Source organism: Ruditapes philippinarum, unplaced genomic scaffold, assembly GCF_026571515.1.
Source record: "Ruditapes philippinarum isolate M1 unplaced genomic scaffold, ASM2657151v2 ctg2914_1_1_1_1, whole genome shotgun sequence".
NCBI lineage: Eukaryota > Metazoa > Mollusca > Bivalvia > Venerida > Veneridae > Ruditapes > Ruditapes philippinarum.
The window spans coordinates 237,108-264,854 of NW_026856295.1; the positions used below are offsets into that span (position 1 = coordinate 237,108).

The 27,747-nt window shown below is 32.6% G+C and overlaps 1 protein-coding gene across 3 annotated transcripts; it reads right to left on the minus strand.

Moving 5' to 3' along the window:
• On the minus strand, window positions 1–25,211 carry LOC132746127 (non-neuronal cytoplasmic intermediate filament protein B-like). Of its 3 annotated transcripts, none has more exons than XM_060735203.1 (13): window positions 24,992–25,211; window positions 17,395–17,911; window positions 16,788–16,974; window positions 15,114–15,209; window positions 14,387–14,554; window positions 12,811–12,936; window positions 9,608–9,828; window positions 9,172–9,287; window positions 5,565–5,576; window positions 3,812–3,927; window positions 3,584–3,697; window positions 2,110–2,256; window positions 1–1,794 (listed from the first exon to the last, which is right to left on the minus strand). In XM_060735203.1, the coding sequence occupies exons 2-13, from the start codon at window positions 17,895–17,897 to the stop codon at window positions 1,756–1,758; spliced, it is 1,845 nt and encodes a 614-aa protein (XP_060591186.1). In that variant the 5' UTR covers window positions 17,898–17,911; window positions 24,992–25,211; the 3' UTR covers window positions 1–1,755. The 3 variants fall into 3 exon arrangements, with proteins under 3 accessions (XP_060591186.1, XP_060591187.1, XP_060591188.1); XM_060735204.1 differs by lacking the exon at window positions 12,811–12,936 and adding an exon at window positions 12,630–12,752 and having other exon boundaries at window positions 24,992–25,210; XM_060735205.1 differs by lacking the exon at window positions 5,565–5,576 and having other exon boundaries at window positions 24,992–25,210.
• Between the last annotated feature and the right edge of the window lie 2,536 nt (window positions 25,212–27,747).

Genomic DNA, 27,747 nt, shown 5'->3' on the forward strand with positions numbered 1-27,747 from the left:
TATATAAGATATTTAATTTTATTTGCTTTAACGCATTTAAAATATATCTAGTGTGTAAAAGCATAAGCTCTACGAATTTAAGAATATCTTTTGAAACAAACTTTGATAAATGCTAGTGAAGTCAATATTGAATATATGACCAGTTTAGAAGTAAATAAAAACCATCGGGTGGTCTGAGAAACCTTGAATTTAGCTAAAGAGACTCAAACCTCTTGGTCCGTATCGTACCTTCCTAAGAAAGATACATGTGGTAGATTTTAGAAACAAAACTAAAATTAACATAGTACACCGAAAGGCAAAGTACCCTGGGAAATGACTCCGCATAAAATTAAACGAACTATTTTTTTCTTTTAAACTATAGAAACTTCTAACAAAAAATATATAAACCTATCTACAGAATAAAACCTTTTATAAGATAATAATAATTCATGCACAATTATGAATATAGATCTACACATAAGCCTTTTCTTTTCTTAAAAAAAGTTGTATGATGTTTTTCTCTCCCTTTCTTTATAAGTATCAATATTTAAATGTTATTGTCAATAATCAAACATACATGTACATGTAAAATCTACATATTCAACACCAAAACACGCAATCTCGAGAATCTGAAAAATCGTGCAAGATCACAATTTATATTGGCGTACTGATAGGATTTTCGAAATTGATAAACATGTTCAAAATTTATTGAAATAAACATGTTCAAAATAAATAAACATGTTCAAAATTGATAAATATGTTCAAAAATAATAAACATGTTCAAAATTAATAAACATGTTCAAAATTAATAAAAATGTTCGAAATTAATAAACATGTACACAATTGATATTTTATGTTTTTTGTTTTCACCATGTTTTTTGTTACGTTAAAACACACCCAAAAAAGTTGGTGTTAGTTTCTTATATTTGGTTTAATTTTTTTATATATATAACCATGTAGATGTAAATGCTAAAATAGTTCTTGTCAAGCACAGTTACACATGTACATTTACCGACCTCACATACATCGCTTTATACAGAAAGAGTATATATCGTTTTTTACTTATACACGAATCCACGCATTATAGGACGAAATAAATCAAATTTTTGTTCACTTAATAAAAATAACAACAGACGTTCTGAACAAATGTCATAATTATGCATTTTAGTGTATCTACACAAAAATTAAACATATTTCGGTCTACTTCGTGCGTTTCCGCTGAAATTAGCACCAATGAATCGATTTGTAATAAGAAGAGTTACATAACTAAGTCAATCATACTTTATATAGGTCTACAACTTCTTTTTTTTTTAAGTTATAGTTCGTAGATAAGAAGGTCAACAATATGGTAACCGCATGAAATAGATATAAAAATAACTTTCTCTGAGAAAAAAAAAAACTACCATTATATACAAGCTTGCATAAATATAGAAAAATCTCAAAAACATATGAAATGCAATAAGAAATTAAACAAGATGTTGTTATAAAACATCTGTTTCTAAGCAATGTCCACGTGCTTCGTATACTCCCAAACAGATTTAAATTATCAGTCAAAATAACATTTATACATGTACAATAATCTTAAGATGGTATGCATATACATGTATCAATTAAGAAATCTTCGTGCTGTTTTATTTTCCATTAGCCTGGCATTCAAATTTGTTGCTAGATTTCATGATGGCTGTATTTTCATTTCACTGATGACGAAATCAATGACGCCATGAAAATGTTCATTTAGATAATATACATATGACGTCAGATGATGCTATGTTTGATTTAATTATTCAGGTACGTCATGGTGGAGGAGGCCTTTTGCTGAAAGAAATGAAAAAAAAATAAATAAGTCAACAATTGGTTTACACAATTAAAAAATGAATATGGATATAATAATATTATGAAGGGTACTCCCAGTAACGAATTAACTGAAAACAAGATGACGTCATAATTGATGTCATATGCGCCACAGCGTGTACCATTTCAATAACAACGTTTAATTTATGGTTTTAAGTGAATAAAAACAAGTTTCATAGTAGAAATATAGTCTACTGATTGATCTAGCCATATGCCAAGCACTAAAAACTTATTTGTACAAAAATATTGAATAAACAATATTAAAAAAAATGTTCTTACTGCTCCGGAAGGATTTAGAAGCCTGGCTGTTCCATTACCAGAGCCAAATGTTCTGCAGTTAATTTCATCTCCGACACAAACCTCGTAGTTGATACTCTTGTCCGCCTTATCAGCCTCGTAATCATCTCTGTCATTGAATGAATACACCTAAAAATGAAATAATCAGAACTATTGATGAAATTAAATACGTTTTTTTTAATTTTCAGTTTTTTTCCACTGTAGATTCTAAAAAATTAGTTTTCACTGCAGTTAAAAATATTTTTCGTATTTTCATTGGTGTTTGCCGGACTACTTTCTGCTATGTACAGCCAATATACAAAAATTGAGGGAAAGTCATTCAAATTCTGATGTCAAATAAGAGAAAATGTATATAATGAACAGAAAATTCAAGTTTTTTCTACAAATGAAGGATTTATATATTTTCATCTTGTGGTATGAAAATTATAAATATAAAATAATAAAAATTACAACTTAAAAGATTTATCCTTCACTTTTTAGGAATACACTTAAAAAAGATAAAAACAAGACCTTTCTTCACTTCATATGTGAATGTAGATCTAAATAATAATTAGAATCTAATCATTTACGTAAATTGTGTAAAATTGATAAAAAAAAAATGAATTACAACTTTAAGAGATTTATTCTTCAGCTTTTATATAGATCTCTACGATCGTATGTTTGTTTGTTTTGGGTTTTAAGTCACATCGACACAGTATAGGTCATATCGAGACGTTCCAACTTTACTGGTGGAGGAAGACCTCAGGTGCCCTTCCGTGCATTATTTCAGGCACGAACGGGCACCTGAGTAGAACCACCGACGTTCCGTAAGCTAGCTGGATAGCTTCCTCACATGAAAGAATCGAAAGTCCCTGTCGGGATTCGAACCCACAGCGGTGAGGGGCAAGTGGTTTGAAGTCAACGACCTTAACCACTCGGCCACGGACGCCTCGCCACGATCGTATGTGTTCATCTAAAAAAATTAAAAAAAATGTTACAACTTTTAAGATTTATTCTTCAATTTATAAGAGTACACTTAACAAAGATTATTTCAACTTAAAAAAGATATAATCTTCACTTTTTATGTGTTCACCTTACAAAGATAAAAATTTTAAAACTTTAACTAAAATATTTATTCTTTATTGTTTATGTGTACAAATAACAGATGTGTACCCTTCACTAAATATATATACGTACATTTTGCAGGGATCTATAAACAAATAGTCCAGTTTTTAAACGATTCAATATATTACACATTAAGTGACAGTATGCTCAATTTGATGGGAATAATGTCACTTAATATTGTAGATGTCAAGTAACATTTCAACTTTGAACGCTTTATCTCTGTACGAGTACACTTACAAAGAGAGATAAAGAAATCACAGCTTTAAAAGAATTATGCTTTGACATACTAAATAGGGATTGGTTTAAAATATGCCTGAAGATTTCATTTTGTACAAGAAAGTTTTATAGTTACCTTCACGGATTTTCCTGGTTTCAAGACAAGATTGCTGAATTTATACGATCCCTTCCTGTCCTCACCACGTTTTTTGAATTCTCGGACCAGGGTCCAGTCTTTCAAGTTGAAGTCCTAAAATAAAACACCGAAAATTAAAAAAGGAAAACAAGAAACCAAATTTTTTTATCATGTCCCAGTTTGAATAAAGTTTCTTCTATTATTTTATTTTTCGCCCGAGACACTCACCTTACTGGAAGAGTTAGCTAAGACAATGTAACTTCCGCCCTGGGAACACTCCTGGATTTGGATATCGCATTGTGAGTTTCTAGACACTTGTACTTTGCCATGTGACTGACTCATACCTGTAGAGAAAGAAGCAATATTTTGAGGCATGTATTTCATGTTTTGAAAGAGGAGAGGTTAAAACAGTGTATTTAGTTGCAGAAAACATTTGGCTAAAGCGAACATTAAATTTGCGAGCATTCAGGCTTGTAATAACAACAATACAATATCATTCCGCCATCACCCGTTAAGTGCTATTTTAAAAAAATAAAATAATGAAAGACTAATCTATATGTTACAAACCCAAAAGGAGAATGAGGAAAAGTGCCAGCGTACTGGGATATATTTAAATAAGTGTTAGTCGGTTTCTTTATAGTATAGAGAGCTACGAATTTTCAATACTGAGTAGTAATTTACTAAGGCACCGTATTCAAATTGACTATCAAATACTCCCATGTGAAATCGCTATCTAATTTGTGATTTCTGCTTATCCGAATAAATAAGTATCCGAATACATTGTACTACTACAGTCTACAATCGGATAAACCGGAAATAACAAAGTTTGAAAACGACCTGGAACTCAATGGTAGATTGACGTCAACAGAATACGTTACCTTTACAGATGAAGACAAAACAACTACATGTTAGGTTAGGTACAACGAATTACAAATACTTACTCTTTCGTTTTTATTCACCGTTTCATTCTTCTTTTGAGCGAAACAAACGATGGACATGAGATAAAAGCCAGCTTTCGGCTATCTTTACTGTCTTTGAATGAAGTATGACGTAATTGAAAACATCATTTTCGTATGATGTAATTGCACAATCGGCCATGTACAAAGCATGGATATATTGACTTTTGTGCACTGACCAATGGAATGTCTTGATTTTTCCAGACAATTTCAATGAGCTTTTTTAAGGTTAGTAACTAATATATATATATCACATAAATATACATGTACATGAAATTCCTCGAGTTCTTTTATAGGACAAAAAGAGCTACGCTTTAATAATGTACCCACTTGTGTTAAACGTGTAAGATATTGGTAGAGTAATGTCTATATAAATATTCCTGAGTACACACAAAATTTCAGACGAAGTTTTAAGATACCGCATTTATGGCGGTGTTAATTAGATCACATGCAGTATGACTTTGATTCCTTACCTTAAATTAGTTAGCATGCTTTACAAACATGAAAAAAGTACCTGTTTTAACCCATTATCACGCTAAAATATTGTAAATAGACATGACCATCTTTTAATCTGGACAAAGCCATTAATCGTTTTTAGGGGAAAACTTAAAATATGAACTGACTACATAGCAAAAAGTGCAGACGATGATCATACAGCAGATGTGCCGCCTGATTCTGGTCTGCACTGGTAGTTTGGGGAAAAAATTTGTTGCCTGTGACACACGTGATAATATGAGTAAAACAGTACTTTTTTCTGTTTATCGGTTTCAAACATAGAGAGTACATATTAACGACAAAGGGAAAAGGGAAGAGGGGCATTGTTAATCAAAACATGGGTAATAAAATTTGTGAAATGATAATAAAATTAAAATAATAAAAACGTGTACTGGATAGATGGACTAGATACGGTGAAGGAACAACGTGTAAAAACAGTATTACAGAACGAATCAAAGTCATATAATGGTTACGTAATCCTTTGCGGCGAAACGTCAACAAAACAAACATAATGTTTTCGATATACTTACTAACAACGGGGTCTATAAAAAAAGTAAATAAAAAAAAATAAATAAAAAAATGAACCCAAAAAAAATAAGCCCGTAACAAACAGAACATAAAAATGGAATTCATCTTCTACCACTGTCTTGTTACATAAAGCACTATTTTATAGGAGTGCAACATATATTCAGTAACACATAGATCTAGCATGCATAGTTTATGAACTATTAAGTTTTGTTCAAACTGGTTTCCTAATTTCTATTAGTACAAAATATGGCTCTCATTTGTAATTAGTTAAATTACGTGTAATAACAGAATTATTGAAAAAAAAATATGTTAAACAAATTCAGTGTTATGGATTGCACATGGCATATTATGTGAACAAAATGCTTGATGATTTGTCAGTTATGCTAACAATAAACACTCATTTGTCAGGTATGAAAAAATTTAGAAATCTTGGAAAAAAGCAATCAACAAATGTTTTATATAATGAAACACCAGTTGAAATAGACAGTACTGACAAAGCAAAACATTAAGGCGTTATTACTTGTGTTCAAGACTATTTATTCAATCATGCAATTATGTTGAAGCCATATTAATCCTTTACCAAAAACCACGTGACTGAAAATATTATCCTAAGATATACACAAATATCAAAATCCAAGAAACCATGTTAATATTAATCATAGTATGTTAACGATAAAAATGTTACATATGTTATGTGTTAACATGCTACAAATGACATAATTATTACTTTTATTCGTAAACGTGTATTAAGTCAAATAGGAAACGTGTAAGAAAACTCTCGATTAACTACTCTTCTCATAAACGTGTAACAAGTTAAGCATTTAACGTTTACTTGTAAACGTGTAACCAAAATGTTGTTAGTTCTTCAGGTAAACGTGTAATGAAACTATACGGTTTTCTTTATTTTATTTTTTTTTCATTTAAAAAAATATATTTGTGTATATATGTTTAACATTTTCAGTCGTTATGTTGTTATATGTTTAGCATAAAAAAATATAATTTTTAAATCAAAAATTGTCTTCATTTTTTTGTCTACGATATTTCCTTTTTGTTGAGAATATAACATATGTACATGTATAAATACAAAAATATTAATAATAAAAATGTTCAAAGACCCATATACTTCATACAATGAAACAAGGCAATAGTTGATAAAAACATTTATTCAAATAATTTTTTAATATTAACATATATTCTAAGTTTAGCATATAAACGTATTATATCGCAGTTTTATGTATAAACGAGTAATGTGAAAAAGAAATTAGTTCGGAATCACACTTTAAAAACAGATTTAAAAAATTTAAAAGAATTTATTTTGAGCATATAAATCACATTTTAAGGCCAGACCAAAGTGAAGAATGCCTCTTGACTTAGTATGAACATCAGTGGAAGGTAATAGTGGAAGCAAATATAAATTAAAAAAAAGCTTTACATTAGTAATCATGTATGTTATTCTTTAACAAATACATCACAAGTAACAAACAGACAAATTGTAAATAAAATACATATATGTAAGTCTAGTAACATTTAAAAAGTCACAAATATTTCCGAAAAAAAAAAAACATATATGCTCCTTGTTTTTTTTACAAAACAATAAGCCCTTTTTTAATTTATATTTACTTAGGAAAGACAAAATTTGACGAGGCAAGAAGGGTAAACGGAATATAGGCTTTTTGTATAAAATAAGTTTTCAAACTCCTCACAGTGATTACCTCCCTTGGCAGATTGTACTGATAAGGGGAGATCACTGCGAGATAAGTTTTATCACAATCCGGAAGACTTCGGAGCCGATATCAGCAAAAGATGATAATTCAAAATACTAAAATAAACAGTTGTTCCTTCCTACACATGCATACGTGCTGGTGGTGTATGTATATTGTATAATGCCATTAATAACAATCATTAAATTCCATTATTCATTCGCAAATTAAGCCGTGTAAACATAACTTCAGAACACATCATTATGGTCGTATTACTCAAATGCCAATCGAATCCTAAGTGGCACAAAATTTTCCCCACAAGAATTGTAAGGAAATCTTGTATTTTATTGATATAATGTTTAAAATCCTAGCAAAAGAGCATTTAATTTAAACTTTTCTAAAATCTAAATCAGAGAAGCCCATATTCTGTTAACCGTATATCTGCAGCAAACTACATATTTTCACACGGGTAAAGGAAAGTCATGAAAAAGGATTCCCAACTGTGCGCTAGCACGGCAAATACGCAAGAGTTAAAGGGTCAGAATAGAACTACTAGAAAAAACCTACGCAATGACTCAAAAACGCTGGTAATTAATCACCTATTTCAATTTCAAGATTCAAAATAATTTTGTAAAAATGTCATGGTGTCAACCTCCAACTTTACAGACCCCCTCCCGCTTCCCGACTAAATTCCTACACTTTCTTGTTGTTGTTGTTACTAACGGGAGTTAATTATAATTCATTATCGTAGCGGATATATTTACATCCTGATTGATTTTCTAAAAAGGCATTAATCAGATTCCATTATTTGAAATGTACTTGTAAATGCTTAGGTAAAAAAGATGAAAATTTATTGTCAGCTAACAGTATAGAGCCTGGTCAGACAGCACGAAGATGAGAACCAGCCTGGCTCTAAACTGGCGGCCAAGGCTCATTTCTCTTTTTTTTTTCGGTTCCAGCAACGTTAACGGACACCTACATAAACAACCTAGCCATCTGACTTGCTAAAATTAGACTGGCGGAATGATTTTTTTCATCAATTAATTGATCAATTATGTAATCAGTCCATTCACTAATTATTTAATTGAACCATTAATCAATTAATTAATGCGTAAAAAAAATTGGAAATTTATAATGAATGAGTAAACTACAGATTCACAGACATTGCTGGGATAAAATGAAAGCTTTAAAAATATATTACACCCTTTTTTATAACAAATAAAGCTAGATGCGGCGTGTTTACAGGGGCAGTGCAAAATGTTTCACCTAGTGTACTTATTTCTGGAACATTCTTCCTAGAAAACTTTGCTAATTACTGTATACATGTATAGTATATATACATTATTATTTGTAAAACACTTTCTACGACTAATCCATAGCAAAAGCAGATATATTGATGTAGCAAATCACCGTCAGCAAATTTATACATGTCAATTACTGTACTAATTTAATATATGTGTGAAAAAAAATTCATCGTGAAAAATAATATGTAAATATGTATGTTTCTTTCGACTAAAGCAAGCAAATTGTCCTGTTTCCGATATATGATACTTTCTTTGTTTCGCTATTTAGACAAAGTTAACTTTGTTCCATTTCTTGTCAAGGACAGGTACTTAAAATTTGGTGACATCAAAAACTTTATTTTGTTCCAGTAACATATTAAAAGAATACAAGTTTAATTAGTTAAAAATAGCTTTTTATCTTTTTTTTCAGAAGTTTGTTTTATATAAAGTTATACGATTCTACGCTTTAAAAAAACCGGTTTAAAATGGGCCAAAATGTTGGTAATGGAACTAAGTTTACTTTGCCGAATGCCTTCGTTCGGAGCGAGTTCACACATGTAAAATAAATGTGCACTCGTCCACCCTCACATTTCTGAGTAATAAAATCGTGTTTTAATGTTACTAACTGGACGATTGTGAACTTTGGCCACCGCCGCCACTAACTCCCTTGGAAATTATACTAGACAAACTTGCTCCACCAGAACTTTGCATATTCTGTGTGTCCTCCAAAGTTCTTCTAATCCTGAAATTTCAGATAAAAATTAACATTTGGACCGCCTCAAATATATGAAAGACGTTCCCAAAGTTTTTAAAAGTTTTTTCTATTATTATTATTTTGTGCATCTGCTTGATCAAATTTACACTATTTCTTTAGCAGAAAAAAAGATAAAAATAAAACACACACATAGCCTCTATCTTACTTAATTGTTAGTTACTTTGAATTTATTAGTATAACAACAAATAGGGAAAAAACAGGGAAAACTCTGCCATAAAACTGACGCTGTTCTTTACAATAAAAAAAACTGAAATTGTCATTGAATATTCTTGTATGCTGAAGTTTACTTGTTTTCTTCTCCTTCCATAAGTTTCTTGTAGCAGGCGATCTCAAGGTCAAGGTCCAACTTGCTGGACTGTAAATCTTCCAAGTCGGCGCTAATATCTGCAATTTCTGCTTCCAAGCCCATGATTTTCTGTCTCAAATCGTTCTTTTCTTTCTCACAATCCTCGCAATCCCTCTCGTGCTGTGCCTTTAAGCTTGCAAGCTGCCTTCTCAGGGACTCGTTCTAATAATAAAAATACCCCATATCATGTATTGTCAAATCCCATTCTAGTACTGCTCGTTTAAGTTCGACATACTTCGTCATTTCCCGTATCGGATATTAATTTAGTAAGCTTTTAGTTTAGGGTATTGCTCCATGTCATTGAATGCCTATCTGATATTTGTACGGTACGGAAAATAACGGAATTTGCCGAATTTTTACGATCTAAGAATGGTTGTTACCTGTAAATGATGAAGATTGTTGTTTTTTTTGTAAACATATGATGTTTAACCATTAACATTTGATGCCTAATCATAACAATAAATTAATATTACTTGCAACAACTTACTTTTTGCATTATGAATCAAAATTGTTTTTCTCATAACGAATATTTCAAATAATAATTTGTCAATATTATTGAATATTACATGCTTCTAGTGATAATTCAAAAACATTATTTAGAGAAGTATTCAAATGACGTCTTGTCTATATCTTTTTTATGGTATATCAATGATATAAATAAACATGTAACATCAGTAACGCGTTGAAGAGCAATGTCTGATCATGAAAGAGAAGAATTAAAAGAAAAGTATGGCTTAAATAGATGCATTTATAAAACTAACCATATTTTACTGAAATATTAAAATCAGCAAAAGCATGTACGTTTAATAACAAATTAAAAACTTATCGTCTTTAGATTTAAAATGCATGTTCCGTATTTACATCCAATTGAAATTAATGTCCCACCTCTGTGGGGCGTAATGGTAAAAGGCCGATAAAACGCCGTTTTGACATATTTTCGTACTTATAACATTTCGACCCAATACGCTTTTTAATTCATTTATAATAATTTCAAGCATTCTAGAATAATAAAACTTTAGTTCAACAAGCTCTAGAAGAACAATAATATAGTTAGGATTCGGTGCAAAGATATTATATTATAAGATTTTATAAGGATAATATTTGTTGTGTTGTAGAGTCAATGACGACAGTGACGTCTTTAGGATCGCTTCCCCACCGGAAGTCATAGTAATGTACATTATAAAATCTGTCCTATCGATTAAATTACAAAAGCTCGCACCAAACCCTCTTTGCAGTAATAATAATAATTTGTATAAATTGGTCTATGTACGAAATTCTGGGTTATACAATAGCTTCTCTGTAAAGATATGAAAACAAATAGCAAGGCGGAATAAAATAAGAACCGTGCAAGAATATTGTGTCAATTATTAAATGTTCCGAATAATGCAGCATTTATTTGACATGCTGTTTTCTTAAATTTCCTAATTTGTTACTATCGAAAATGTCATTTTATTTTGTGGGCGGTTTTAAAATTACACGTAGCTTATTATCGTGCCATCCGCTAAACATCAAGTTTGATTTTTTAAATACTTTTTTTCATTAACTGATTTTCCCCTAAGTATGAAAATTAAGAAAAAAACCTGGACATAATATCATATAGTTAGTTTTTGGTTTAAAAGTAAATGAGGAATGAAAATTTTATAACTGATTTTATGTTTAAGTATCAATATGTATAGTTTCCCTATTCAGGAAAACATAACATCTGTGCAGAGCATAATCTTAAAAATAATGCAGATTTCATCAGATTTTATGAGTGTTTGTGATTAGGGGCGGTGGTGTTTGCTGTCTACCCTGCAGTTCACGGCAACGAGCCACATAGAATTCACCAGAGAACAGCTCAGCTATCGCACCGTTCCTGGGCAAGATGCCAAGCTTTTTACCAGTACTTGTAGCCTTTATGTTCGCAAGGAACTGCTAGTTACTTTTGTACTTGCCCAGAGAGCCGTGGTACAGCGCGAGTGACCATAGAAAGGATTTCATAATCACAAAGAAAATGACTTGCACCATTCGGGAATCGAACCCGGGTTACATGGCTCCAGGTCATCGCTCTACCAATAGAGTTTACCGGGCGGCGCTATGTGGCTGTTTTGTTGACCCGCAACTGTTAAGATGTGACACCTGTCAATCAAACACCACTTCGACCAATCAAATGACAAGATTTAATTTCTTAATAAATATTTGGTAACAGTTTACCGGTTTATTATTCAAATTAAATTAGATTGATAATTAATTCTTATTAATTAGTTAAAGTACATTAATTTTATAACCTATATTTCTTTGAAAGAAATGGAAAAAATGTTGAGAATTAAAAAAGAGTTAAATATATGCTATGCTCATCTTAGGGTAAAAATACTAATATTGTAGAAATATTGCAGATAGATGCCAAATAACAGTTTAAATAGATAAAAATTCTTATATCTAATAATATAAACGTATAGTAAAAGAAGTTTGAAAGTGCATGCAGATTTGAATAGAATAAATACCATTAAGCAGGGCATTCTATTTAAAATGCTGCGTTGTTTAAGAACTACATTGTATAAAGTCCTATCATAGACAGAAATACTTTAAGTACTCATCTGATTAATTAAGCGAACTATTCTATCAGTTATGATTACTTGAAATTTACAAATCACAAATATTTATTTTTAACTATTAAAAAGAATTTAAGCAAAATAAAAAAGTAGTTTTTTCTTCCTTTTTCTTCTTTCTTTCTTTTTGTTATTAAATATATCGATTTTGAATTATCTCCCTTTAAGAACACCTCTCTTCTTAGGCATTCTTTATATAAATAAATATGAAGGTGGATAATAAGAATTATGCATCTCTACTCTACTTGGTATGTTCTATAGCAAAAATATAATATTCTATTCATATATCAAGCGGTTTTTTTTCAAGCATTTACAGCATTTTAAATGGAGTATACAGGCAATATATGCATGCGTTTATGGGTGCTTTTTTTGTACCTCCCCTCGCATGTCATCTAATTGCCGCTTGAGGTCGTTGATGACTGATCTCAAATTCTTAACTTCGGTACTTGACACAGAGTCCGTGTTATCCCGACGTGAGTTTGCCTCTAGCATTCGTAACTGCAAAATTATTGTAAAGTTAGTAACAACAACAAAACAAAACTAAACGCATGATTACCTCCCTTTCGAGATCATTCAATCGGTCTTTTAGGGCTTTATTTTGGTCCTTCAGCTGTTTATTTTCTATTTTCGTATTTGTTGAATCCGTATTGTCCCTACGTAAGTTTTGTTGCATACTTGCGAGCTGAAAATAATTCAAGATCAAAGGTGAATGCCAATAAGTTTTATATTGAGTTATTTAGAAGCATGTGGTTCACCGAAGTTGTCTCGTGTCACAGCAAAATTGATTATGAACGGGTAACAAAAAAACTAACGATGCAATAAAACTGTTAGCTATTTGAATTGAGAAATGTACATTAGAAAATTGTTATCCCTGAATTCGTATTTATACTGGAGACTCTCCAAATTTACAGATGAGGGGAATGTTGCCCATCCTTGGAATTCCCTGGAAACGGACAGACGAACATCTGGGTGTTAAGTTCAAGCATTCACTATCAACCTAGATAACTGTATCATATAATATAAATAAACATTGCTGACAAAATCGTTGCCATAACTGAAAGGGACAAGTGGTTTTAAGTCATCGACTGTTACCACTCGGTCACTGAGGACTTTTTTCGAGTATATATAAAACATAATGGGTTTATATATGAGCCCCGATGTCTTGAATATCAGCTTTATCCTATTGAAAGAAAGAAATTTACAAAATTAATTTATGATAGTAAAATGTCAAATTTGATATCATTTAAAATTGCCAACACCTAATCACTCATATTTTATACAAGATGGAAATCCACTTAATCCTAGATCATTTTTTCTACATATTGACGGAAAAAGCTGGACCACCAAAAATTTATTTCAGATTTGTTCGTGACAAAGTAAGTTTTGTCCAGAGGAATTAATGAAATCCATACGCCTGAGTTATTATGAAAAGCAATTATTTGACTGTAAAAGTACCGATGAAAAAAAGGTTTTATGTACGGAAAAAGATCCTCTGTACGGAAAAGGTTCTCTGTAAGGAAAGGGTTCATACGTAACACTATACGGAAAAGGGTTCTCTGTAAGGAAAGGGTTCATATGTAACGCTATACGAAATTAGGTTATCTGTACGGAATAAGGTTCTTTGTACGAAAAAGGTTCTCTATACGGAAAAAAGATCTCTGCACGGAAAAAGGTTCCCTGTACGGACAGGGTTCATAAGTACACTCCAATATCAAAAAAAGAATGTAGGTTTGATTCAGTTATGCAACAGTGAAAAAACTGCCGAAACCGTTTTTTATTGAAAATGAACTTTTCTGAAAAAATAATGCTGGTCAAAACTAATGAAGTTCCTAATCAAGGGAGGCTACTCGTTAAACCGTTACACGTTGTCATTGAACCATTCATTTCAATAGTGAAATAAAAAGATCAACAACTGATCTATAAGCTAGTACTATAAAATAAAACAATCTTTATCAATGTAAAAGCGCCCAATGACCATTAATAATTGGTGAAATTCGTCATTTTTTGAGTATTGACCATGGGTCGATGTGCGAATCACATACGAATGGTGGCGAAGTTGGCCGAATGTTTACCACCTTTAAAGGCATATAATGTCGTGAAATGTTCGCGTCATGTTAAAATATAATGCTTACTTTATCTTCATATCTCATTCTCTGCTCATTCTGCATCTCCTCTAGCTGCGTGTCGAAGTGTGCCTGTAAGTCAAGAAGTGTCGACTGGAATTCAGATTTCCACATCTGCTCAATTTGTGGCTGGATACCTTGAAGTTTGCTGAGCAAGTCTCTGAGCTCATTAATTTCCTGTAAAACACAAACAATAAATATATAATTAGATAAATACTTTTTTTCATTGTCGCGAGCGATAATTGAAGAGTCCGTTTGTTCCGGATAGGAACGGAACAGACTGAGATTTAGTCCGTATGACTACATTAGTAGGGGGCCACCTTTGTTGTAATTAAAAAAACTATTTTCAAAAGGTTCAAAGTTCTATATATCTGGTTCCCCTTACAAATATGTTGTTTTAACTTTTCTTGCACAACAATTACACAACTTATATTTTATGTTAGATGTTATATAGAAAGATTAAGGTTCTTAGAATCTCCAATTTGAAAATATCAGACAGTCACATTTTGAAATTTAAAGACCCAGTGAAAACCCTTTGCCTTAGTCATACTGATATCATTGAACAATTTGTATTCATAAAACAACTAAAAAGTCTATTAAAGAAACCATAATTTCAATTTATTATGTCAAGGAAGTTCTTTTAAAAAAATATAAATAAACGCGATAGCCATTTCCGGTTTATTACGGTATTGTCCGAAAATTAGTCGATATTTTCAGAAACAAAAAGGAGACTTACTATATCAGTGGTGGTTTTAATGAAATCACATTCTTCCATATATCTGTCTCTTTCATTCTCAGCATTGATTTGTCTAGTTCTAGCAGCTTCCAAGTCCTAAAAAACACCAAAAATAAAAAATAATCAAGACTGCTTCCGGTTTGGCAGGTATTACTTCCCTTGATTGTTAAATAAGTTTTCTACGTCAGATTGCACCGTCCTTATCACTTCCGGTGTTACAGTACAACTAGAATTAGCAAATTGTTTTATAAATTATCAAAGGATTGATCTGATAATAAATATTGTCTAGGTAAATATAAAACTAGATCAAACAAAATAAACAAGAGCTGTCCGTAAGACAGCGCGCTCGACTTTTTTATTGCTTGCCAATAAAAAAAGTTTTTGCAGTAAAAGGCAATACAAGAATCTCTGTATTTTTAAAGTGAACTAGTTGTTTGATACCCTTGAATATTACAGCAATGTTTATATGACATAATTTATGGTAAAGTGAACAAGTGGATAGGAATGAATTTTTTTAGATTTTTTAAGTTTTTTAGTGCTTGCCTATAATACAAAACATTGACAGTTAAGGGCCATAATTCAAATAAAATCTTTGACAGAATTACCTTCTCCTGGACATGTTTGGGAATCATGATTGTAAACAAGTATTCCAACTTTCAAATTAATATCTCAAACAGTTCAGTCAAAAAGTGGACTGGTACTAAAAACTTAACCAAGATTCTAAGTCGATAAAAGGCCTTAATTTTTAAAACAAATCCTTGACAGAGTTACCTTCTCTTGCGTACAGATGGGGTAATGATGTGAAATAGCATTAAAAGTTTCAAAGCAATATCTCAAAGGGTTAAGGCAATAAGTGGATTTTACCCATATTCAATGTATTTTCTAAGTCAAAAAGGGGCATAATTCTGTCAAAAACCTTGACAGAGTTATGTCCTCTTGTCTGTTGATGAAGGTCGTGATGGTAAACAAGTATGGTCAGTTTCAAAGCAATACCTCCAATGGTTTTGAAATAAAGTGAGGTGGTACAAAAAACTTAACCAAGCTCAATACACTTTCTAAGTCAAAAAAGGGCCATAATTCTGTCAAAAACCTTGACAGAGTTATGTACTCTTGTCTGTAGATGGAGGTTATGATGGTGAACAAGTATGGTAAGTTTCAAAGCCATACTTGTAATACTTCTGAAATAAAGTGGGGTGGTACGAAAAACTTAACCAAGGTGTGACGCCAACGCTAACGCCGACGCCGACGCCGACGCCGGGGCGAGTAGGATAGCTCCCCTTTTCATAGAAAAGTCGAGCTAAAAAGCAACAGTGTAACTATTGTACAAGTATGATACCGCTAATTAAACACCTTTTTAGTAAATGTTTATCTTTTTTTCAAAGAGATATACCTATTTTGTAAAAGATACACGCCCCCTTTTAAACAAAATACACATTCTTTTTGTACTCGATACATATTAAATTAATTTAATTTTCTTTTTTTGTACGAGATATACCCGCATACCAACTTTATTAGATTAGAAAAAAAAAACATGTAAAAATACATCTACATATTAACTTAACGAAAGTAAACTTAACATTATGAAAAACTGCATTTTATATCAAATATAACCTGCGTTGTACATACCCTGGTAAAGGGAGATAAATCCTATAAATAAAATGACATAAAACTTACACTTCTGAGTCTGTTATTGTCATCACGGAGACCGAGAGCCTCTTTCTTCCAGTTATCGCGTTCCTTCGCCAGACTTTCGCATTGTCGTCTGAGAGTTAGCGTCTCAGCCTCGTGCTCGCCTAGCAACGCGTTTAGCTTCTCGATCTGACCTTGGAGATCTTCAATATTTTTCCTTAAACCATCATTTCTGCAAAGAAAGTGGTAATATTTTGTTTTCATTTATGATAATAATAATTTAAAATACAGCCGAGTACTTAAAGAGACAATATTAAAAACTATTTTGGAATGGGATTTTTATTACCTTTCGGGATTTTCCGTACAAATTAGAAAATAACACACGGAAGGGATAGAAACACCAAGTACCAAGGCATGTAAATCGCTTTGCTCGGGAACAAACATTATAATCGACGAACAAATATTCACAAGTGCGAATTATCCCGATCCTATCAATACAACAAAAGAAGCTGGCAGAAATCAGAAATAGAAATGTCGCCATTAAAAAGTTGTCGTATGGTCTAAAGCAAAAACAAATGAGCCAAAAACAAATGGTCTTAACGATATTGGAAACACGAAAAGTAGAAATTATTCCTTAAAAATGTATTCTTACTCCTCGACCAATGATTCCACTTTGTCTTCAAGTGAGAGAATTTTAGATTGCAATGGAGCTACTTCTTTGTTTGCCTCCTCTAGTGCCTCCCTGCATTCTTTCAGTTCTTCTTCGTATTCTTCTCGTATTCTCTCGCCAGTGATACCTTTAATCTTCCTTAACTTTTCACATTCCTCGGAAAGTGCCTTATTGGTTGCTTCTAAGAACTTTACTTTTTCCAGGTACGAAGCGAGCCTACCGTTAAGATCGCACATTTCCCTTTTCTCTTTGCCCCTCACACCTTTCACAGTCTGCACGGCCTGTTTGCTGAGGTTTGATGCTTCACCTGTTGGTAGCATCATACCACCACCGTAACCACCACCCATCACATTGCTTCGTCTGGATGTCGAAGACATTGTCATAGTTCCAACACCACCCATACTTCCTCGTGGGGTGTTCTGGATAACAATGTCACCTTTCCTCATGGACATCTTTTTCTTTTCTTTCCTGATTTCAGAAGCCATTTTTATATGTTAATCTGGAAGAAAAAACAATAGTGTTTAACATAGTCAATATTGAGATTAAGATTTTTTTTTAATCCTAAATTGTCAAAGATAGTTGACTTTATGAAACAGCTTAAAAAACTAATGGAATTTTAAGGATACCGAGGAATTTTGAGTTGGAACAGAATTTCCTGTGTATAAAGCTCTATATCTTAGAAATAGATTATGTGAGTGTGGGTAGTATCAGGATTTTAACGGAAATAGATGATGTGACTGTTGGTAATTTCAGGATTTTAAAGCAGCACACCTCCAGATTCATGCTAATTTTCATGAAAATTTGAAAATGTATTTAACAGTATAATATTGTAAAGTTGCCAAAAGAATGCAATTTAAACATTATCAATGGCACTTACAGCCTATGTAAAATCACTATAAAGAGGTCAAAATATGCAAAAATAGCCCTTAATGCGTTAGTAACGCAGTAGAAGTGTAGTTATACATACTGAAAAATTCGGTCATTAAGCGCACATAACATGCAAATTTTTACTAGAATTTTGAATCTGTATACCTTTCCCCATTTTCTCAGGTTTGATTTTATCGAAATATTTTTGCTCATCTGGAGGCGTGCAGCTTTAAACGGAAATATATGATGTGAATGTGGGTAGTTTCAGGATTTATGAAATTCAATATTCATTTAGTGTTTAATTCTGGACAATATGATGGTAATAGGCAATATGCATTAGAATGTAGGTGCATTCAGAAAGCAATTTGATATACACGATATGAATTTGAATGTTAGTATTTTTTTAAATACATAGTGGAATAGACGATGTGCATTTGAATGTGGGTAATTTTTTAATACATATTGATATATGCATTTGAATTTGTATAAATTCACAATGCATGGTGCTATAGACAATGTGCACTTGAATGAGGGTAGTTTCGGTAGCAATTATTGGAATGACAATATTGGTGGTAAATTCTGTGTACGAGTATATGGCGGAAGTTGACAATATTCATTTCAATTCTGGGCTATTTCATTTAAGATATAACACGGGAAACTTCAGATGTTGCTAAGTTATACGCTATAAAATGAAACTATGTTGTTTTTCTCCATTAAATATTGTCCAGTAAAAGAGCAAAGGAAGGTCTGAATTCAATTTCCACAAAACATGCGGAACACATAACAAAGTCATTACAGGGTAAATGTTCAAAGTTCTTTATAATAAGCAAGTAATTCGACACTTGCTCGTACAACAAACACAAATGGACATATATCCAATAGATCTACATTAAACGATTAGAGAACTTTTTTCATCATTTTCCAAACAAAACACACTATCTTTGAAGAGAAAACAGCAGTTGAAGTACACACGGATTCCCTTAAAAAATATTTTGAAATTTATTCCGTAAGAAAGTGCAAGTCAGAAAGGGTGGCTAAATCATGTGCTGACAACCAAGTGTCAAGTGACAAGCTGGTACCATACAAGCTGGTAACATACACTCATTTAGGAATCATCTGATTCTAGGAACTAGTTTCCCCTTTTCCCCTGGCAAACGTATGAATTTTTTATTGTGAGCGACATTTTTCAGACGACAAGCAGAAATGTAGAACATGAAATATCAGTCAATGAATCAGTCAATCAATCAGTCAACAACGAAACCCCAGATAAATAAATATGAAATTAATAAGAAAAAACAATAAAATTAATAACAGGTGGATACTTAAAACATAACCTTGAAAAGTTACTTTCGTCTTGTAAGCGGGATATTGCATTGAACACAAGACCCTAAACAGTTATTTCGTCTTGTAAGCGGGATATTACGTTAACACGAACGCGACATTACACGTTAACACAAAACCCTGGCAAAGTATTTTCGTCTTGGTAAAGGAAATTAACGTCAAAGACGAAACTCTGACAATTAATTTCTTCGTGCAATTACGATGCCAAAAAGAACCGTTCATACTATACTTTGTATAGTTTAATTGACCGACAATCCAGACTTCTTGATAGAAAAAGGCATAGCAAATAGCATGGCTAACCAATACACCGGACTTGCCTGGTACGGGGAAAAGCATACAACGTAACACCCCACGATACTGGTAGCCTAACTGTCAGACAAAACGACAATCTTGACAGTGGCAAATATAAGTATTTACACCGGAATTATATGGTGCTGGTAAGTTCAATAGTCTATATATTAAAATGTCTTGAACGCAGCAGTGTTGTCATAGTATATAAACAAAATCACTGTACCCTGTCTTGTGAGCCTATATAATTCAATATATACCCTGTATTGCAAGTAAAAGCTCATGTTACTTCCAATCTCTGTACCCTACTTGGGAGCCTATATATTTAACTTGTACCTTACTTGCGATAACAGAAGTAGAATTGTTTTTATACTGCGATTGCGTGGTACTGTTCAAACCAAATTTCATTTGTACTGATACTCCACCAGTAAAGCTGGAAAGTCGCCATATGACTTATACTGTGTTAATGCAAATCCCAACCAAAAGAAGCAACGGTTGCAGTATAATTACATGCAACAGGAAACCAGTGGTAAGAGGTTACTGCACTGCAACTGATAACAGTAAACTAGCTTGGTACATGCAAATATTAAATATATCAAACGGAACATTTTTGTATGGAACAGGCAAGTGTTACGTTAACAAATGCAACATCTAATCACGATACTGACTTTATTGCATTAACAACAGTTTTTAATATTGGTACTGGAATGAAACAGCGTTTGGATGGTACTGGATGCTATAGTCTCACAAAGCAATGTATCTTAATTGGTACTGGTAAACAAAGAACGTAATACTATAGTGATAAAACTGAGAGGGTTAGCACCGTATCTACAAGTACAATTTACATTTATATCTATATGGAGATTTATAAATAGAACAAATCTAAACTGCTCTGACATCATCTGGGAGTTTTAAACAAATAGACAACCAGGCATAGTTCTGGGGGAAAATCAAATGGAAATCAGGTATGCTTTCAACTGGAGAATGTAAAATCAGTGCAAATAACCCCAGCTTTATAGTACAGTTTCAAGTTATGATTTAAATAGTTAAATATAACACACCATCTGACCAGAAAAGAGCAAAACCTAAAAGGACATACATAGAAAATAACAACAAAAAAGTAACTGTTCGTTAACAGCAAGCCCCACTATCGTTCATGGTATTTGAGAAAATAATACTTTTAAAACTAGAACCCCGCGCCTTGTGAACAATATAGTTTAGGAGAAATGGCCAGAACAAAAATGAAATATGAAAATTAATAAAGGATAATAACTCAAAAATAAGAAGTGCAGAGTACCAGTTCTTGCATGCACACTGCACTTTTTCTTAATGAGATCTATCATCCTATGAAGTTTCATGTCCATAGCTTTTATACTATAGGAGAAATGTCCTGGACAAAAACAAAGTATGAAAATTAACAAAGGGCAATAACTCAAAAAATAAAGAAATGCAGAGTACCGGTTCTTGTGCACTGCACTTCTTCCTAATGAGATCTATCATCCTATGAAGTTTTAAGTCCATAGCTTTTATTCATTAAGAGAAATGGCCAGGAAAAAAATACAGTATGAAAATTATTAACAAAGGGCAATAACTCAAAAATTAAGAAGTGCAGAGTACCGGTTCTTGTGCACTGCACCTCGGGTCATTATAAGAAGCATGCATACCGAGTTTGAAGTCAATCTGACTTATAATGACTGACATGTTCCGGACAAGCTTAAGGGGACGACGACAACGACGCCGCCGACGCAAGTAACCCCCCCTTTTTTAAGGCGACTCAAAAACAGACCGTGAATAAGTTAAGCAAAATGACTTACATGATTATCTGTCATTTTACATTTTGCATTCTAATTTTGATAGTGAACAAGTAGTCCAGGTTTAAAGTGAATCACTTTTTTTCGACTCAAGAGGGTTAACCAAATAATCTACAAATGCAGTCAAGAATTATCCAGAAATGTATATAAAGGTGCCATGCCCTTTTGAAAAGCACTCAAATGTTGATATTGAAACAAGATTGAAGTGAATATCTTTAATATCAACGCCCACGCCTACGCCCACGGGAGGTTCTTTATAAAAGGTCCACCATTTTTCCTTCCCAAATATGGATGGAATTAAAACAATAAAAAACATAATGATGGTAAGGCCACGGTTATCAGTTTCAAACTCAGTGGGTATGAGAATTGGTACTGATGAGAACGCATCTCATAACCAAGCATAAATGTACTGGTTGATACAATTACATCGGCTTGGTACTGGTATATAAAAATATCTATGATGGTCTATGATACCATAAACTCGATTGGAACTGGCTGATGCCATTTAAATTGTCTTGGTACTGATATAACAAATTTACTTTACCAAATTATATTGGCACTGGCTGATACTATTGTAACGACTTAATTTAATTGGTACTTGGTGATACTTTTGTAACGATCTAATTTAATTGGTACTTGGTGATACTATTGTAACGATCTAATTTAATTGGTACTTGGTGATACTATTGTAACGATCTAATTTAATTGGTACTTGGTGATACTATTGTCGACCTAATTGGTACTCAGTCTAGTACATAAGATCTTGTATCTAACAATTCGCATTTGAATTGGTTCAAAACATCAAATCAGAACTGGTAAGGTAAATTTAACTGTCTAAGCACCGACATATAACATCATCACCAACCGCCGTTAACCGGTATACCAAACCCCAGTTAATACCATTATTTGTCTTGGTACTAGCTAATACCATACATAAATCAATACCCTCGAAATGGTATAAAACAAATCAAATGGTATCACAACTATACGATATAAAATTCAGCTAACTTGGTATATACTGTTAAACTATCTTTGAATTGGTCATGAAATATCTATCAAATTGTATTGGTACTGGTTGACGATACTGTCAATCTTGGTACTGTCTGTCATTATTCACCTTCTTGATATCATATAAATATCTTTACACCAACAAACTGTGATATAGTTTGATAATTAATCAATCAAGTTACTCTTCCTTGTCACGATGAATTGAAAGTAAAGGGAAGTAACGCTGAATACGATAGTCACAAATTGAAACTCTAGTTGCCTCCCCTGACATACTAGTATGTTCAACGAATGGTATAATACAGTAAGACGAGCTCGTAAAATATGCACGATAAATCTCTAAAATATAACTTGGTCCATTTCACACATGCATCGTGCTTATGCAAAAAGGGAACGTGCCCTAGAGCACATTCTTGGACAAAATAATGCTGTACGTTGGTTATTTTCATTTCCAGAAGCGCCACGTTGGTTTAATTTATATGCAGAAAAATAAAACCTTTTGATAACACTTTATAAAATAAACTTAGACTAGGTTTTCGACAAAGATTGCAATAGATTCTACGCTATTCTGTTTTCAAACTTTTTTATTATTTGAGGGGCGAGGTAAAAAAAAAACCCGGTACCCCTCCGGTATTTCTCAATAAACTAAAGGAAAACACGGTATGGCCTAACTCTTAAAAAATAGGCATTTTATGTATAAAATACCTCTTAAGGCCTGAACGAATAGAGGAAGTGACCTGGACAATGTGTGTCCATGCGGGTGGATGAAAGAGGGAAAGGAACTTTCTGAACTATGTCAAATATTAAATGGGTGGTTGGTAGGAAGGTATAACTGACATTGTACCCCAATTGGATGGATTGAAGTGGAGAACGGACCTTAGTTACTTAGAAGCGAATTTGAGCGGGTAGGGCGGCATGGGGGTTTGCACCTTAGGGGAATGTATGACCGCATAGTAGGATAAAAAGGGTTGTGTAAAATAGTAAAGTACATTTTTGGAAATGTATGCCCGATATTCGGGATACTTGCAGTAACGATATTTGAGGCAAAACTTGTCAAACAAGCAATTTCCTTTTTATACACATTGAAAACAATGCCATTAAATTGCCGCAAAATAAAACGTATCAGAGGCAATTTTGGTTCATTTTTTTCTATTTTCTGCATGTTAAATTCGTATATCACGCATCAAATTACAATAATGCTTTTTATAGCAATGGTGTCAGAATGCCAATAAACGTCCATTTAAGGTTTTGTTTAGAAGTCAAGTTGACAAAAGATTTCTTTCATTCAACAGATAACATACCAAAAACAGGAGAAAAAATGATGAGCTCGCAAAATATATATAACATATCCTTCTATCTTCTACACTGATATATCGATAACTGATAACTATATAGCTTGATCGATTTGTGAGTCTATACAACCTTCAAGGACATTTCACAATTTCATTTCGATCTCTGTGTATCGGATTTTTTGGAGGAAGGTCATATCAAATATACTAGAAATAAACGTGTTTTAAAGGGAGGTCGTATCAAATATACTAGAAATAATCGTGTTTTAAAGGGAGGTCGTGTCAAATGTATTAGAAATAATGGTGTTCTTTAACCCATCTGTATAAGGGTAATGTTCCTATCTGTGTGCGCCTTTAATAAATTTGGTGTGTATAAAATATTTTTGGAGGGAGGTCGTATCAAATGTAATGATAATTGTCGAAGTTCGACAATTAATAGTCTTTAATTCTTATAATCTAAAAGGTGTGTGCAATTTCTGGTTATTATATTAAGCTGTGTGTCAATAAAAGTAAATTGAAAAAGAGCCGCTGTTGTGGAGCACCCACCACGCCCTTAAATGACTTGATCATCGGTGCTACATAGACCCCCCTGTTACACACTGTATGTATCGATATAGAAATGCTTAATAATCAAATCTGGTTAATACACACATATCTTACTATTTTAAATTTTCTACTTAAATTAAGACAAGTAAATTAAATTGCTAAGTCCGTTTAAAACATGACGGATATATCCAATAATTAAAGTATCAGAGTTTTTTTATCTACAAAATATATGTGCTTCTTTTCTAATGACATTTATTTGTTTTTTATTATGGATTAAAAACCTTTCTATGTCACTTTATTTGTCACAACTGTCAAATTTATTAATCATTTTCTTATGCATTTATATATCTATATTTATATATTTTTTTCAAAAGTAAAATTATTTTATATCATGGATTTAAGAGTGTATCGAATTAAAGTAAAATATTTTACCTCGTTCACGACAGTGAAGATAATCCAAACAAAAAACAAGGTTTATTGTGGATAATATCCAATATTTTTTAAAACAAAATTATTTCTTAAGAGTCCGTTCTGTTACAACGTTCCGTGCAGATGTGTGTGCAGAACTCCGCGGAAGGCTTTCCAATCAATACGGGGCAACCTGACAAACACTAGACGCTCGCTAACTTGACAGTGAGAGCAGAAGCTTCTAGCGTATGTATTTTACTGTAAAAGGTAAAATCACTTTTCTATGTTTAAGGCAGCGTATCAAACGCCTTATTTTGATTGGCTGGGACTTCTTTGCGCGTGGTTGAATGCAAACTTGCAAAACGTGTTTATACGTTAAAATATGTATAAAAACAAATCCACAAGATCTCTTGTCATATATTAAAATATTTCAAAGTATCAGAGGGGTTTAACGAGCTTAAAATTTACCTTTACTGAATATCTGGGACACAATTTCACTATTTGATAATCTTTACTTATACTTGTATCTTTGTACCTACTATAAACAACAATTAAGCGAAGATCGATACCTTGGTGAAAGATTTAAAATATCATGTGTATTTGTTTATTGAAGTTTTAAACTTTTTTTTCAAATGTATATATAACAAAATATACGGTCCAACACTTTAATCAATAGATATGCTGTGATAATATAAGTATCGCACGCTTGAAAGAGTTCGAAAAAAAAACCCGGCCATTTCAATGAAATTACTTAAACCTTGTGGGAAACGTAAGTGAAAATACATTAAATCAATATTTTTGCAGTGGAATATAACTTTACAATCCACTTAAATATATTGAATGAATTTCGGGTTTTCTTTTTTTTAAATACGCCAACGTTTAAAGTTCAATACCGCATCGATGTTCACACAGCTTGCATTTAAACTTAGATTAGTGATGTTTAAAAATGATTTGATAAACTTTTCAAAGATAGCATCCTAGTTTGAAATTTACTGAAAATGCTAATACATTCACACTTTAGTCAGTTTCGATTTTGCCTGCCACTTTATGGAAATGAAACTTGCTGCCCATCTGATTCAACTTAATGAAAAATATGCTCACATACTGCATTAATTCTTGCCAGTCGTGTCGCTTTCTCAAAAAGTTAGGACCTGTCACCTTCCAGTAATGTTGTAAGATTGATATCTTAAGGTTGTAGCATCAACTATTAGTTTGACATTCAATGTGACCTCATAGTATTCCGTTCGCCTGCACATGATTGTAACAAAGTATAAAGAAAAACCCGAAAATGCAAAAAGCTCAAACATTCCAATATTCAAGATTTACATTGTATTATCTTGACCTTCATCACGTGACCACACCAGTTACCTAGATGTCAGTGGCTGCGTGGTTAAGAGTCGATGACTTCGAGCCATTTTGAATCCTGCCATAGACTTGGGCCGGATTCTTTCATTTGAGGGAAGCTACAAAGGTAGCACACTTGTTTTTAAGGTTATTCTAGGTTTGTCTGAGATTTAAACACAGAGCAGATACAAAAAGACTGAAGCATACGAATTTTAAGAGTAACATTTTACATTAAGCTAATGCAGCTGCGACAAAATTTGGGAAAACAGTGACCCAAGTTCGATACACGACAGACGGAAAATGGAACCTTTAGCATTTGAACCTCTAACGTGACATTTTGTTCTTCGATGTCATTTAATCATGACAAAACACAACACATACATATGCATTATTATGACAATAAGTAAATTAATATCGAGCTTTATTCATATTTATTCATTTTGACATTTGTGTATCACGCGCTTAATCAATCACGTGACATCTTGACCTTCATGTTTCGCTATTCTTACGCACCGTTTCAATAATATTTTATTTCGTGTGCATAATCGGTTCGATATTAGCAAGTTGACAGATCAATGAGAATGACAACCGCATTAATTAAAACGAAATAATAAACAATCGAATATCGTCAAATAATCGGTCATCATCGTTTTATTATTTAGTTATGTTGTAAATACTGCGAAATGAGTGTATAATTGGTACCGAAAATGTATGCAATGGAACTGCAAAATGAAAGAATCAGAACTGCAAGGTATCAGTACTGAATAATATATGTATCAGTACTGCAAAATATATGTATTAGTACTGCAAAATATATGTATCAGTACTGCAAAATATATGTTTGTTTGTTTGTTTTTTGGGTTTTACGTCACATCGACACAGTATAGGTCATATCGCGACGTTCCAGCTTTACTGGTGGAGGAAGACCTCAGGTGCCCTTCCGAGCATTATTTCAGGCACGAACGGGAACCTGAGTAGAACCACCGACGTTCCGTAAGCTAGCTGGATAGCTTCCTCACATGAAAGAATCCAAAGTCCCTGTCGGGATTCGAACCTTCAGCGGTGAGGGGCAGGTGGTTTGTAGTCAACGACCTTAACCACTCGGGCACGGACGCCCCGCAAAATATATGTATCTGTACTGCAAAATATATGAATCGGTACTGCAAAATATATGCATAAGTACTGCAAAATATATGTATCAGTAGTGCAAAATATATGGATTAGTACTGCAAAATATATGTATTAGTACTGCAAAATATATGTATCAGTACTGCAAAATATATGTATCAGTACTGCAAAATATATATATATATATCAGTACTGCAAAATATATGTATTTGTAATGTACATGTACAAGTACCGCAAAATGAATGTGTATCAATGCTGCAAAATGAATAGCCTTTAGCTCTGGAAATTCAATAAAAAAAGTGTAATTG